A 15,522-nucleotide genomic window follows, 5' to 3' on the forward strand; every position below is an offset into this window, starting at 1 on the left:
GCTGTCATTCCTCATTTTCCAGGCCCTGGCAGCCGCTCCTCCACTTCTATCTGTTTCATATAAATGGGGACATATAATGTGTGGTCCTTTGTGATTGGCTCCTTTCACTTAGCATAATGTTTTCCAAGGGTCAGCCACTTTGTGGCATTTATCAATACCTTGTTCCTCATTATAGCCAAATACTATCCCATGTGGATGGACCACATTTTGTCTATCCATTCGTCCGTTGACGGACACTTGGACTGTCCCGACATTTTGGCGACGGTGAATGTGGACATTTACGTACAGGTCTTTGTGTGGACATAGTTTTCCTTTCTCTTAGATATCTTTAGGAGTAGAATTCCTGGGTCACGTGCTAAATATGCTTAACCTTTTGAGGAGCCACTAAACTTCCACAGCAGCTGCACTATTTCACGTTCCCACCAGATATATGTGAGGGCTTGGATTTCTTCCTCACCCTTGTCAACACTTACTATTACCCATTTTTTAGGTCCTAGCCATCCTAGAGGTTGTGGAATGGTATCTCATTGTGGTTTGATTTGCATTTCCCTAATGACTAACAACGTGGAGCATCTTTTCATGTGCTTGTTGCCTGTTTGTATATCTTCCTTGGAGAAATGTCTATTTAGATACTTTGCTTGGTTTTTAATTTGAGTTGTAAGAGTTCTTTATATTTTCTAGGGACAAGTCCTTTATCAGATATCTACTTTACAGCTACACTCTCCCATTCTGTACGTTGTCATTTCACTTTCTTGATGATGTCCCTTTTCTTCTTTTTTTTTTTTTTAAAGGAAGACCTCTTATTTTTTCCAGCTTTATTGAGATACAGCTGACATAAAACATTGTGTGAGTTACAGGTGTGTGATGTGGTGAGTTGATATAATTACACATTGCAGGACAGTTCCCACAATATGGCTTGTTATCACGAGCCTCACATAATTGCCTTTTCTTTGTCAAATATTAATTGACCGGGTATGCAAGGGTTTATTTCTGGGCTCTGTATTCCACCCATTGGTCTATGTATCTGTTTTTATGCCAATACCATACTGGTTTGATTACTACGGCTTTATAGTACAGCTTAAAATCAGGAAGTGTGATGCCTCCAGCTTTGTTCTTCTTTCTCAGGATTGCTTTGGCTGTTTGGGGTCTTTTGTGGTTCCATACAAATTTTTTTTTTTTTAATAGACTGACACCAAGCATTGTAAACGGATGGCCACAACAAAATCAACAACGTTGCAATTACGAAACACGAAACACACTCACACTGTGTCATGATATTGACATTCAGTCCAGGAATCCTCCACTGTAACAGCTCCTTTACTTTGCAGTGAAAATTGATTTGTATATTTTTTGCCTCTGAGTCCTTGTGGGATTTTTTTTTTATTATTATTCAAACAGAAAGTCACAAAAATTATAACCATCCTCATCAGTTCACTCAGTCCCATGTAATTAATTTTTTTTTCATCTTGATCTTTTGTTGGCACTTTTATGAGTTCATCAGTTTTCCATTAGAGTTCTGAAAATGCTTCTTCATTCGGTTCAGCAGTACGGTCAGTTACCAGAAACCTGTACTTGTCAGAGTCTTTGCCATGAATCCCTTGAAGATGAAACCCTTTTATAGGAACATATTTGCAAAAGCATCACAGTACACCCAGAACTGTCTGTAAATGACAAAAGACTTAAAAATGACCACGGTTAAAGATTTGATGAAAGTTCATAATAATTCAATTGACAAGGAAATTTAGTTATTTCTGAGATATACATTTTAAAGTAATAACTAGAATAACTAAATCCTAAATTTTAGGATTGTTTTTTTCTATTTCTATGAAAAATGCCTTTGGAATTTTGGTAAGGTTTGCATTGAATCTATAGATTGGTTTGGGTGTTACATTTTAACAATATTAGTTCTTCCAATCCATGAGCGTGGAACATCTTTCGATATTTTGTGTCTTCGGTTTCTTTCATCAGTGTTAATAATTTTCAGTGTACAGATCTTTCACCACATTCATTAGATTTATTCCTAGGTATTTTATTATTTTCGATTATCAATAGGATTATTTCTCTTTCACATAGTTTGTTGTTTAGTGTATAAAAACACAACTGATTTTTGTATGTTGATTTTGTATCCTGCAATTGTACTGAATACGTTTATCAGTTCTAACAGTTTTTTGGTGGATGAAACAAGGCTCTCATCCCTAATTCTTGTCCTTTCGTTTGGACAAACTTCCGTCCTGTGTGCAGTTCTGTTTCTGAAAGTAAATGCCAGGACTGTAATCTTTCATTTTAGTTTGTGTTCAGTGCCAGATCTCACTGTTTTCATCCTCGGGATTACAATGAGCTGACCTCCTTGAACTAACTGTATTTTTTCCTAACATTGGGCAAAGTGAGGTTTTACAGAATACTCAGAGTAAATCATATTTTAGACGCATTGAGAGAGTTCTTTCTTTCTTTTAATTAATTTATTTTTGGCTGCGTTGGGTCTTCGTTGCTGCACGCGAGCTTTCTCTAGTTGCGGTGTGCGGGAGCTACTCTTTGTTGCCATGCGCGGGCTTCTCAGTGCGGTGCCTTCTCTTGTTGCAGAGCACGGGATCTAGGCGTGCGGGCTTCAGTAGTTGTGGCACGTGGGCTTCGGTAGTTGTGGCTCGCGGGCCTTAGAGCGCAGGCTCAGTAGTTGTGGTGCACGGGCTTAGTTGCTCCGTGGCATGTGGGATCTTCCCAGACCAGGGCTCGAACCCATGTCCCCTGCATCGGCAGGCGGATTCTTAACCACTGCGCCACCAGGGAAACCCAGAGAGAGTTCTTTCTTTAAAAGGCTACTTTGATGAATCTTTTTACATTACAGTAATCGCTCTTTATCTGAAATTTATATATCCATTTGAGTGTTTGAAGAGCTTTATTCTGATCTTTCTGTTGTTGGTTCCTTTGAAGCCCCTTTTTGGTAGAAGCCCTTTGCCCTTCTGTTCATACCCGCCAGCTGTTCCACCTCCGCACCGTTCACCGCGAGCGTTCTGCCCCAATCTTTGCTCTGCCATTGCCCCTGACTCCAGGGCTTTACCCACTGCTCAGAGGGGTCACCCCACTCATTCCTGTCTTCTCGCCCTGCTTTATTGTTCTCACAGCTCTTATCACCCCCTGACCTCATATTACTCGCTTATTTATCTGTTGTCATCTGTGGCCCTCGTAGAATGGAACCCCCAGAGGGCACTGCAGTCTCAGGGCCCGGCACAGTGGGAGCGCTCATGAGCACTTGACAGATGCCGTCGTGAGTTTTGGGTTCATGTGACACAAGAGAGTGTTCTGCTTTCCAGGTGGTGGCTCGGGTGTCACTGCGTGTGGCTCTGTGGATTCCTGAACCACACGAGCAAGTCCACTCCTGTGCTTTCACAGTTCCTGAGTATGTTTCCTCCGGCTACAGGCCACCTTCCCCAGCCCTGCTGGGACGTCCTGCTCGTTTCCAAGGAGCCGGCTGACTCTTCCCAGGTTGATGTCTGTATTTCCAGCTCAGGGGCATCTCTACACGAGTGTGGCTTTAGGGACCCTGGGAAAGGGCAGGCCGGCTGTGTCTGCGTGTGACCACAGATCCACCCAACTTACGAGGGGTCACGTCTCGATGGACCCGTTGTACATTGAAAATGCATCTAACCTGCCAGACGTTGTAAAGTGTGGAATAGCTCATGTAATTTATTGAACACTGTACCGAAGGTAAAAGCAGAATGGCTGTCTAGGTCCAGAAGGGTTGTCTGGTGTAGTGGTTGTCTGCCCTTGTGGTCACGTGGCCGATGGAGACACTGTGGCTTGTTGCCCGGGCAGGGATCCAAATGCAGAATTCAAAGAACAGCTCCTACTGAAGGCATGACGCTTTTGCACCATTGAAAGTCAAAAAATTGTAGTCAAGCCATCGTAACTCAGGGACCATCTGTAGCTCATGGGACAGACGCCTGTGTTCACATTCCAGGGCTGCCTGGCCTCTCCACAGGGAAGTACAAGCAGATCCAAAAGGAAGGTTTTTTTAAAGGCAGTAGCATGTCTTGGCCTGGCCCCCAAGCAGCAGAACACAGTGAGAACAGCCTCCAGATCTGACGTTTACACAACCGCAGGGTCTCCCATGAGGAAGGGTTCAGTGAGAAAGTGGCTGAACTATCGGGTCAGGGTTCAGGAAACTTCGTGAATTCTTCCTAAAATCAGATGCAGCTTTTCTCATGGGCTGATCCGCTCTGCTGCCAGCCTCTGACCTGGTTTGCTTCCTTCTGTTGGGCTCAGCTCTGCTCCCATGGGTCTCCACCCCCAGCACCTACTACACTCGGGGCGGGTGCGGGGGGCACTCCATCACTTGGGTTAGGCTGGCTCACTGGTCTCTGGAGTCTCGAATTCCATCTTTGATCACCCTGGCTGGGGCCCCGCCAGCCCGGCGACCAGTCTGGAGGGTGGGGTTTCACCAGAGCACAATTTCCAACATGGCCTCCTGTTTCCTTTCCCTTGATCACCCATAGCTGAGTGACCACTTCTTTAGGAGGTGGCCAAATTCCCTGCTGTGATTCCTTTATATGACCTCCCTTTTATAGAAGAGCTTGTTTATTTAGCCTTCGACAGGTTGGGAATTTTTCTTTTTTTAATAGATTTATTTACTTTTGGCTGTGTTGGGTTTTCGTTGCTGCGCACGGGCTTTCTCTAGTTGCGGCGAGCGGGGGCTGCTCTTCGTTGCGGTGTGCGGGCTTCTCATTGCAGTGGCTTCTCTCGTTGTGGAGCACGGGCTCTAGGAGCGTGGGCTTCGGTAGTTGTGGCACGTGGGGTCAGTAGTTGTGGCTCACAGGCTCTAGAGCGCAGCCTCAGTAGTTGTGGCTCACGGGCTTAGTTGCTCTGCAGCATGTGGGATCTTCCCGGACCAGGGCTTGAACCCGTGTCCCCTGCATTGGCAGGTGGATTCTCAACCACTGCACTACCAGGGATGCCCCGGGAATTTTTCATCAACAGCTGAATAGAAAGAACTTTTCTCACCTGAGACAAGAGACTGACAAAGCTTCATCCAGAAAGACCACTTGGGAAGCTCTTGTCTCCAACCTCTGTGTGAGGGCCTCTGGACAGTGGGGCATAGTCTGTGCCGGGATCTCACTTGTGGGTCCTGCGGATGTACGTGGGGGAAGATGATGACAGAGTGAGCGTGGTGATGGGTCTTCCGTTTCATCTGCGACAGCACAAGCTCCCTAAACCCGCCTTGGGGCCGGGAGAGGGAGGGAGGCGGGCACACAGCAGGGTGGGCACGGCCTCTGCCCGGCGCCGGCAGGACCCAGGGCTCCCTTCTTACACCACCTCCGACCCCTGCCCCTCACCTGCCCGAGCTGTCGCCCTGAGACACGTGGTTGGTGAGCTGCCTACTTCCTTTTGGCTCTTCTCCAGACCCCCGGGCCGGATGCCGTGCCGCTGTGTTTGGAGATGGCACCACTCCTTTCGTCCAGGTTTGCCTTTGTTAGGCCTTTGGAGACGTTTTGCGCACTCTGTGCCTGGGCTGTTTCTAGACTAGAGCAGCACGTTTCAGCCAGCTGTGTGGTGGGGAAGTCCCTCCTGGTCTCTCCAGCCGGGCCGGGGGCTGTGCTCTGCGGGTGGGGCGCCGGCTCTGGTCAGGATGCTCTCTGCAGAGGCAGAGGGGTTTCACTCCAGACAGAAACGGGAACCAGGACCTTCCTGCGGGGATTGCCCAGACTGCCTGTTAGCTCTAAAGCTGTTTACTGGACGTTTGGGTGCCTCTTGGTTGAAACGGCCCGCTTCTCATTTCCCGGGAGACCAGTAGTCCTCGTGAGGGAGCACTGTCCCCGCTTCCTCACACTCGCTGGAGCCCGGCAGGCTGTCACTTCAAAAGCAGGGAGGTTAAAAAAAAAAAAAAAAAAAAAAAAAAGGCAGGGAGGTGCCCTGCTCAAGCGTGCCCACCTGGAGGTCTGGGGGCAGGCCAGGAGGCACTGTTCTCGAAGGCCCTGGGGGCGGGGAGGTTACTATGCGGTTGACCAAGCAGCGGCTGGACCCCTGCCCGCGCGTCTCCGTTCGGCTCACGCTGGCCCGTGGGCCGAGGCCGCCTGGCCTTCCGCTGCCCTGGAGACAAGGGTTATGGTCGCTGCGGTCTGCTCTGACCGGTCCGTGGGACTCTGTTGTCTTTGCACAAAAGTGCATGTCAGGTTCGCTCTGCTTTGGGTGCTGTTCCCTCCGTTCCCCTGGGTGCCGCTGCTCCCGCTCCGGCTTTAGCTCCTGCCGCGCTGGCTCCGCCTTCAGGGCCGTCGGTCTCGTGTGCAATCCGTGGCTTTCAGGAATTTGAACACCACAAGCTGTGATCTGTGTAGACCCCCATGGTGGTGTCACCTGCCTTTGCTAACCTCGAGGGTGTCAGACGCTCGCTCTGGACCCCTGCCGCGCTGTCCCCCGGCGCCTCCCACTCCACTCTGTCTCGGTCCTCGCGCTTAAGGATTAGGTCCCTGGCACTGACCTTTCTGTTAGCAAGAAAGACGCTCCCTGAGAGCTCAGGAAACCTTTCTTTATCTTTCTCATCTCATCCCAATCTATCCTGGTCACGGCTTACCTGCTGAGCTGCTCTGAGAAAGTCACCGTGCCCGGGGTGTTTTCGAGGAAAGGTGCACCTGTGTTGTAACTTCGTGCCTGACGCACTGAATTACAGAGGCTGCCCGACTGAGAAGGTGGAAAGACTCGTGGTCTCTCACGTGTTCTGACCTAACTGCAGACGTGCGGGTTGCAGGTGAATATGAAAGCAGTCAGGCCGTGGCTGCGCTTCACAGTGGGAACGCCATGGGGCCTGGGGTCAGCACAGAACGGAAGGCAGCTTGGGAGTGGGCTTGGGAATGATGGGGCCTCACCTTGGAAACAGAGTTTTCACGACCCCGCCCACAAATTGAAGTCCAACCTCACGTTGGAGTTGAAATATATTTTCAAAATCAGAGGATTAAAGCAAGAGGTCTGTGGTCCCAGGTGCCACTCACTGGGCACTGCCCTCACCTTCCCAGGCCCCCTGGGGAAACTGAGTAGGAGTGAGGGGGCAGGAGCGTGAGTAACGGGGCCTGTCCCGTCCCCTTTTCATCTGCGTGCGGGACCCTGGGTGCCGCCAGCCTGGCGGAGGCTGGAGGAGGGCTGCTGACAGCCGGACAGGTCATGCAGGCTGATGGCCGTCCTGGCCGGGGCCCTGGGAGCCGGCTCCACGTCCACCGGGCCCCGGGGTGACTTCGTCCAGTGCTTGGGAGGCCAGCAGCTTCGAGGGGAAGGGCTGAGAGAAGGCCCTCGGCAGGCGTGAGCGAGTCCAGTCGGGAAGAAGCCACCTGGGTGCTGCCCGTTCCCTCTCCCTGTGTCTCTCCCGCTCTTTCACCCTTCCATCTTAGAAGAGAACCTTCCTCCTTTTTATCTTTTCTTATCTGTGACCCCAAACTGGGCTTGCTGCTCAGGCTGGAGTCTGCAGACATCCTCGCTGTGGCCTGCCGTGCCTCTCACCTCCGCCCTGGCATTGCAAGGGGCCTCGGGGGCCCTTTCTCCTCAGAGTCCCTCTCTTGTGGCCTTGAACAAAGGGTCAGGTGCCGGGAAGATAAGATTGTTGTGTGGCCATGGTGGGGTGGGCTGCTCGGAGATCCCTGGAGGGTGTGTCCCCCTCTCTGTTCAGAATGCAAATTCCAGATCTGTTCTGTCAGTTTTCGATGCCACAGTCGTCCCCCTCCCAGCTGTCCCCGCTCCCTCGGGTTTCCTCCCGTGCATCCCCAGCTTCCCGTCGTGGAGTGGCCCGTGCGCCGGCCTTCGGTGGCTGGCCCGTGGGGAGAGCCTGGCACGCCTGCTCTTTACTGCAGTCCAGTATAGTTGCTTGTCTGGCTGCCAGGCTTTCCAGGTCTCTTTCGGCTCTCCTCTGGGGTGTTGTCAGAAAGCAGAGGGACAGGCTGCGTGTCATGGGTACCGACCTAGGCCCCGTCCTCTGTCACGGCTCCCCCGATGCCTGAGTTGGGAGCAGGCCTGCTCTGCCTCTTCCCCGCCCTTCCCCAGTAGTATAGGAGCAGTTTCCCAAAGCAGGATTGTTCATGAACTCTGTCGACACTCTGAACTGACATGGCTGCATCGTGAATCATGCCGTTGGTTTCTGTCTGTTTCTCCCTGTGTTAGAAGAGCCGCAGGTTGACAGAGCTGGGCCATTCTGATGACTTATGAAAAACCTAGTGATCAAGGTGTTCCGCTTTCTGTTGCATTTTTAGGATGAGAACAACACAGGAAGTGTAAAGGTGAAAGCTGCTTGGGACGGCCCGGGCCAGGCCAGTCATCAGGCGGGTTTCACTCCCTTCCTGGACACTTCCAGGAGGACTCACCGAGGAGCTGGTGGGGCAGTGGCGCTCAGCATTTGCGGCTGAGATCACAGGGATCTTATGCCTCAGCTTAGTGTGTCCTTGGGGCGATTTTAAACGTTGGGTGTTGTTCCTGGTGTGGGACTCTCAGCAAATAGTAGGCGTGGAACGTGCTCGTTGGTGGATTGATTGAAAAGGCCTGAAAATATCAACAGGTGTTGGTTGTTGTATGTTATGATGTAATGTAAGTAGATGCTGGTGATAGAAAATGTATGTAATTCTAAAAATCTAGTCCCAAAAGGCAGGACCATTTTTGAATAAAACTGTGGTGTTTTGTTGGCACCCATAGAAGGTGGGAATCAAAGGCAAGACACAGTTCTTAAGTCTGACAGTGCTCTAACCCAAAGCCCAGCAGGTTGGCGGCAGGGCTGACAGGCACCGCTACGTTGTTCTTAAGGTCAACGGACAGGACACGCCCAGAACCCTCTGAAAATTGAGGGTATCTAGAATTGTGACAACGCTGTGGTCCTGTGTGCAGACAAGATTCTAGAACAGGAGAAGACAGATTAATGGGAGAGCACAGCCCCTCGGAGTAAGAATTTATATGCCCCAGAGACGGCATCGCCCACAAGCCATTCTGGAACGGAAGTGGGTCCACTGGCCTGCGGGATAGTGGGCAGGAACGTGCACCAGAGAGGGGGAGGGGGTGAAAATAGCAGGTCTAGAGCAGGTAGAAGCGAGTGTGGCTTAGAATGGAGAAAGCTCTGTGAGCCTGGGAGAGGCTGTTACACTTGTAACAAGCGTTAGCACCACCAGCGCAAGTGAAAGCCGATGGCCTGGGAGAAACACAGGACGCAAAAGCGCTCCCAGAAAACTGGCCAAGAACGAGACACAACCAGAGCTCAGGTGGCCTCCCCGCCGCCAGGTGCCGCTGCACAGATGGGAGCCCGTTTCTGTGCGAGGAGCTGCCATGGCTCAGGTTTACTTTTGCGTGGGCTGCGCTGTGGCGCCCCCCCACCGGTTACACGGGAGCCCAGAATTGATGAGGGGGAGGGAAAACAGGCAGCCCGGCCGTGCTGAGTGCAAGCTGCTTCAACTTGCAGGGAACGTGTGACAGTTTACCAAGAACCTGTTAAACGCTCTCCTCCTTTGGCCCACTGATTCCCCATCTTAGGAATTTGCCCTTGGAGAAACGTGATGTCCGTAAAGATTTATATAAAGGGTGATTTTCTTGTTCTTTGTGTTTTTTAAACACAGAAACAGCTAACTGTAGAGAAATGTCTAAATTACATAACACCTGACCATGAACTCCTGCACCATCAGGGAGGCCAGCTCCGGGTGGAGCAGTCCCCAGGCGGTCTCAGCTGTGCTTCCAGGTTCATCGCGGGGAACGAAATAGAGGCAGAGAGGAAATTCAGAGGTGCTAAATGGTGGCTGACCCCAGAGAGCGAGATCCTGGGGTTTTTATTTCTCTGTTTTTACTTTCTGTGTGGCTTTTTAATTAGTAAACATCACAGGGCCAGCAGATACCTTCATACTGAACTGTTCTGGGACCCTGTGCTCTGGCTCCCTGTAGAGCAGGGCTGCTTTGGTGTGGGGTGCAGGGCACCCTGGCTTGGAGCTGAGCCTTGTCTCCAGTGCTGCGCTGCTGAGCTGCTGCCGGCCCCCTGCTCCCACTCCCCTGCGCGGTTTGGCCTTGTTGCGTTCCCGGCTGGTGGTGAGCACGTGGGGCGTCCGCGTGGCGGTGGCTTGCTCACGGGGCCCAGCAGGTCCTGCTGTCACCAGCCCGCTGGCCCTCAGTCCTGATGCTCTTCGTCACAGCGTTGACCTGTCCTGCTCTCGTCCCTCTCGCTGGGAGACGATGTTCCTTCAGTGAATTAAACCTAAGAGGACAAAGGAAATGTGTACGGCTTGGGTTTAACTCGTTTGCAGACAAGGAGTTCCTCAATCCCGTGAGCTTCCTAAGTGCTGGTGTGCGGCCATTGTGCACCAGCTCTAGAGAGAACGTGCCAGGCCCCTCCCTGTGCTCCCGGAGCCCGTGCAGCGGGGAAGGCGGGGGTTCTGGGGGAGGAGGCGCCGGATGGCCAGCTACCCTGCTGCCCTGGGAGGCACCGCTCGTGGAGAGAGCCCCGCGTGTCTGGTTCCAGGTGAGGTCTCCCATAGACAGAGCACCTGCTGCCCTGTGTGTCCGGCGTTCCTGGAGTGAGCCGTTAGGTCACAGTCTCTCCTCTGACTCAGTTTCTTTCACAAAATGGCACTGCTGTCTGCTGGGAGGTGGCCCTAGACCTGCTAACCCCTCTGTGATTTCAGCCGTCAGGCTGAGCCACCAAAGAAGGAGACGGCCTCTGCCGGGCCCCAGGTGAAGAGAGCCGACGAGTGGAAGGACCCCTGGCGCCGGTCCAAGTCTCCCAAGAAGAAACTTGGGGTATCGGTCTCCCCTAGCCGGGCACGACGACGTCGAAAAACATCAGCCTCATCGGCCTCTGCCTCTAATTCCTCCAGGTAAGGAGGCAGGGAGGTCAGCGGGACTGAGCGGCGTCTGTGTGCTCCACGGGGCTGTGGCGTGGCTGGGTTCCAGAGCATCGCTGGCTAACAGGACTGACACTTCACACCTGGTGAGGCTTCACATACCCCCCGGAGCCATATCAGCCAGGGTGCAGGCCACCCAGAGTGGAGCACAGACCTGGGCAGGGGGCAGCGTGGGGAGAGACACTGCTTGGCGGAAGACCAGAAGAGCAGCCTGGCCCCAGTGTCTAGTCGGTCCACCTGTCGCCTCTGAGTTTGGGTCAGCAGCTATGAAATGTGTGTGTAGTAAGGTCTGCACAAACAAGTGAGGATGCTGCGGGCGGTGAGAGCGGGGGCTCTCCCTTAAGAGGGCCAGGAGGGGCCTGCGGAGGTGGACGGGACCTGGACGTGTCTGTGGACTCAGGGTTTCCACTGCCTGCACTGGTGGACACACAGATGCACACACATGTGTCCGCCCGGGTCAGACACACTCACCTACACACACGGGCACACGTATCCTGGCTGTCCCCCGAGGGCCTGGGAGCTGTGTCACCGATGACAGTGAGCACACCCAGCACCCAGGTCTTAGTTTCTAAGCACCATTCCCACGAGCCAGGGGACTGGAGAGCAGCGTGTCCGCGAGGCAGCCAGAGGGCGGGCATGTGTGTGCGAGCCGGGGCGGGCAGAAAGAGACCCCGCCTTCTCTTCTCCCCCGGGCTGCAGGTCGTCGTCGCGGTCGTCCTCCTACTCTGGCTCCGGCTCCTCCCGGTCCCGGTCCCGGTCCTCGTCCTACAGCTCCTACTCCAGCCGCTCTTCCAGACACAGCTCGTTCTCAGGCAGCCGCTCCAGGTGCGTCCCTGAGGCCCAGGAGGTGTGGACAATGCCGGCTCATCCGGGTTCCTGCGTGACGGCAGCTTTCTGCTTTGACGGGGGCCTTCCGGGTCCTCATTGCTTGAGGAGGAGTCTCGCTAGGTTAGGCGTCTGGTGAATTCTGAAGAACACACAGCGAGGGGCTGAGGAACCAACACGGGTGCACGTCAGGGCTCACAGGCCACACCGATGTTGGCCTGATTGGGGGCTGTGCTCATAGCACAAACGAGGCAGCCACGGGGTCAGCGCCAGCTCGGGTGACCTCCTGTGGACCTGCACTGGCCACACGTGGTGGGTCGCATTCCAGCACACTAGAATTTTGGAGTGTGCGCAACCCCTGTTTGGGGGGCTCAGATACAGAATGTTTCCATCTTCACAGAAGGTGCTACTGCCCTATTCCAAAAAGATCGGGAGTATTTCCCCACTGAAAATAGGCAGACTGCTTGGAATGTTAGAGAATTTCTGGTCATCGCCTGGGTGGGAGGAGTCACTGGTTCGCATGAGGAATAGGAAACGGCTGACACCGTTTTTGCCTCTTCAGCCTTTTCAACAAGTGCAGGCTGCTGTGTGCGCCTCCATCCCCGGTGCCACCTGCACACAGACCCAGAGTCACTCCCCCGCCCTCTCTGCCTCCTGCCAGCCTGAGGCGCGCAGGTGGGGCCGCGCCCAGGACAGGTCTGGGACCAGAGGGAGGCTGCGAGTGGAGGGGCCGCCTGTGTGGCTTTGTCTCTGCGGTCGCAGACAGGCGCAGCTCTCCCAGAGGGCCGCAGCAGGGCGTGGACCCACCCCTACGTGCTCACATGCACACCACGCACAGACCCACACAGACACACGTGCCCACCGCTTCCCTGGGGAGCACGTCACAAAGTGTTCTTGGGGTAAACTGATGGGTCCTCCTGCGGGGTCTGTGGCCCCCAGTGGCGCCCCTTCCTGGCAGGCTGTCTCACCCTAGGACAGCGTAGAGCGGGTGGGAGCAGCACAGGAGATCACTGAAGCTGTTGCATCTGAAGGCCGCGTTCTTGTGTTCGCGGACTTAGACGACAGCTGGGCCTGCTTTTCCTGAATGTCATCTTGTGCTGAGTGACAGCTGTGAGAAAGGGAAGCCAGCCTTTGGCTAAGGGTATCCAGAGGGCTAGCTGTGGGCACTGGGCCTCACGGCCGTCCTGCCAGGAGTGTAAGCAGTGCCTGGGTGTCCAGGGGAAGGCTGCCTGTAGGAGGCTGAGAGGGAGACAGTGAAGATACCGATCACCAGTGGCAGGAGAAGCCTTCTGTGGTTTCACGTGAAAAATAAGGCTGGTGAGCTGTGGGGAAGAAGCCTGGAACCAAGCTGATAAATTGGGGGTTCTGGAAATCCCAGGGGGTGGGGGGCTTACCTGCAGTCTCCCCTCTGTGAGCACTGGGTGACACGGGGACAGACGGAAGAAGGCCCTGTGTGTGGTCTGTATACGGCTGAGCTGTTCTCACAAAGTCGGGGGCGCTTTCTTCGCTACTTAACCTTCCCCTCGGGTTGTGTTTGTGAGCCCCACCGACTGTCCCAGGGCCTCCCCACCGGCTCCCAGGTGATGGCTGATGGGGTGCTGCCTGCCCCTTGGCACCTCTTTTCCCCTGTGACATGCATTTGAGGAGATGACCGAGACCTGTCCGAGGCTGATCGGTAGCCCCTGCAGGGGTGCGGCCGGGCGGAGCGCCTCCTCTCACCTCGGTTCACTCCCTATAGGTCCCGGTCCTTCTCCTCGTCCCCGTCCCCGTCCCCGACGCCCTCGCCGCACAGACCTGTCAGAACCAAGGGGGAGCCGGCTCCGCCTCCCGCAAAAGCAGGGTGAGTGCTGGGGCGGCCCCGGGAAGCGGGCAGGGGCGCGGGGCGTAGGCCTGGCCTCGCACTTCCTGGCTGTGGGCCAGGACATCTGTGCTCCAGCGTGCTCACTGTGGTGCTGGAGCCTCACGTGTCAGGAGCCGGTGCGGCACGTGAGGGCCCCTTGCCCTGGGGACCTGCTGTGCTCTGCCCTGGCTGTGTCCGTGGCAGCCTCAGCCCTGCCGTCCTCACCTTCTCTGCTGCTCCTGGGACTGGTCACATCGATCCTTCTCCACAGATGTGACGACGGGAGGGGTTAGAAGCATCTAGGACTTAGCACACAAACCTCACAATACCTGGCGTGCAGGGTTGGGGTGCATGGTCCGCCGGGTGAGAGTACGCTCCGCTCCTGCAGCTCTGCCAAGCGCGAGGCCCGTCCTGACGTTGGCCGTCCCCACGCGCGTCTGGCCCCAGCCCCCGTGGCAGGTTTTCCTCCTGAACGGGGTCGGCTCCCGGGCCTCAGGCTTAGGAGTCCTGGGCGGCTCACTGTTAGGAAGGGAACGGTGTTGGCACGTGACTTAGGCCCCAGGCACCGCACCCACCTGAGCTGTACTGTTGTGGGGGGACCCTGACCACAGTGCGGGCGCTTCGGGGCCCCAGGCTTCACACAGGTGGCGTCGGGCAGGGTAAGCGCAGGTCTGCCTCCTGGGCGGCACGGGCTTGGACTCAGCCCTGCTGCTGTGCTGAGCGGCTTCCTCTAACGCAGACTCTGCTTCCTGCTGGCGGCAGCGTTGCCGGCAGGGTCTGCTCTGTGGCCCATCTGCACTGTGCGTGTTCAGGGCGCTTAACAAACCGGCAGGGTATCTTCCCCACACGACGGTGAAGAACAGCTTGGGGGCCATTTTCCCGACTCCCCTGGGGTCCCCAATCACTGAGGGAGCACGGCCCAGCTCTCGGCACTGCTCCGGGGCTCTTCAGCCGGCCCCGTCTCCCTCCCTGTCCTTTCTTGGAGGGGGAGGCCGTGGGATTCTCAGCGTGGGGTGGGGTCCGCGGGAAACAGCTCCTCACAGGGGAGTTTGCGCATGCACTGCACGCGCCCCGAGGTCGGCCGGCAGGGCAGCCTCCGCCTGCCCAGCCGGGTCTGACCCTCCCTCTGTCCCACGTCACAGAGAGAAGCTGCTGAAGAAGCCAGCCCCACCTCCAGCCCCACCGCAGGCCCCCAAAACCACCGCTCCTGCCCCCGAGCCCACCAAGCCCGGAGACCTTCGGGAAGCCAGGAGGAGGGAGCGGCAGGCCAGGAGCCCGCCCAGGAGGTGAGTGCCCCGGCCTTCCAGGGCTGGCGGAGGGGTGCTCGCAGGCAGCGGAGGCCGGGGACCGCGGCACGTCACCGAGCCTCGGTGTCCCCAGCAGCTCGATGGCTGCGAGGGGCCCGGGTGCTCCCTCGGTGCCAAGTTCCCCCTTGCTGGAGGCACAGTGTGAGGGGAGCTGGCCAGGGCTGTGGTTGGTTCACTTTGAGGGAATCAGAGCCCCGCCCACTGCCCGGTCGGTGGCGAGTCGCTGGGGGCGCGTTGGTCTCAGGCCAGCGAGCCCCGGCTTGGAGGAGCACCCGCGTGTCAAGGCCACAGAAACGTGAGCAGCCGGGCTCTTGGTTGTGTTGTAGGCGGACTGTCAGCGGCAGCGGCAGCGGCAGCAGCTACAGCGGCTCTAGTTCCAGATCCAGGTCATTATCCCATCGGCATCTGCCTCTGTCCCCCCAGTCAGGGTCCAGGGAACCCCGGGAGAGGCCACGTTGGGTGTGAGCACCCTCCTCCCTCGGGTGGCGGCACCGTGGGTCCGAGGAGCTGTTCCCGAGCCGCTCTGGCAAGGAGGGGGGACGGGCTGAGGCAGCTGGGGGCGGCCAATCGAGAAGGTTTCAGGAAAGAGCAAGCGGAAGGGGGTGCTGCCGTCTAGTTCAGAGAGCAGGCGCGCCGGGCCGGCCCCAGGGTCCTTGCAGCCGGTTCCCTCCGCCCTCTGCAGGCAGCAGGTGGCGCGTATACATTTGCCCAA

At 55.7% G+C, this 15,522-nt stretch overlaps 1 protein-coding gene across 2 annotated transcripts in view; it reads left to right on the forward strand.

The window, feature by feature from the left end:
- ZC3H18 (zinc finger CCCH-type containing 18) overlaps positions 1-15,522 on the forward strand; it is a 50,667-nt gene that overhangs the window by 30,628 nt on the left and 4,517 nt on the right. For both annotated transcript variants that reach the window (XM_032613028.1, XM_032613029.1), the window contains 5 exons: positions 10,620-10,811; positions 11,538-11,663; positions 13,402-13,503; positions 14,646-14,789; positions 15,137-15,196. In XM_032613028.1, the coding sequence (XP_032468919.1) occupies positions 10,620-10,811; positions 11,538-11,663; positions 13,402-13,503; positions 14,646-14,789; positions 15,137-15,196 (624 nt within the window). The remainder of the gene's footprint in view (positions 1-10,619; positions 10,812-11,537; positions 11,664-13,401; positions 13,504-14,645; positions 14,790-15,136; positions 15,197-15,522) is intronic.

The sequence above is a fragment of the Phocoena sinus genome, chromosome 19 (assembly GCF_008692025.1).
Source record: "Phocoena sinus isolate mPhoSin1 chromosome 19, mPhoSin1.pri, whole genome shotgun sequence".
Lineage (NCBI taxonomy): Eukaryota > Metazoa > Chordata > Mammalia > Artiodactyla > Phocoenidae > Phocoena > Phocoena sinus.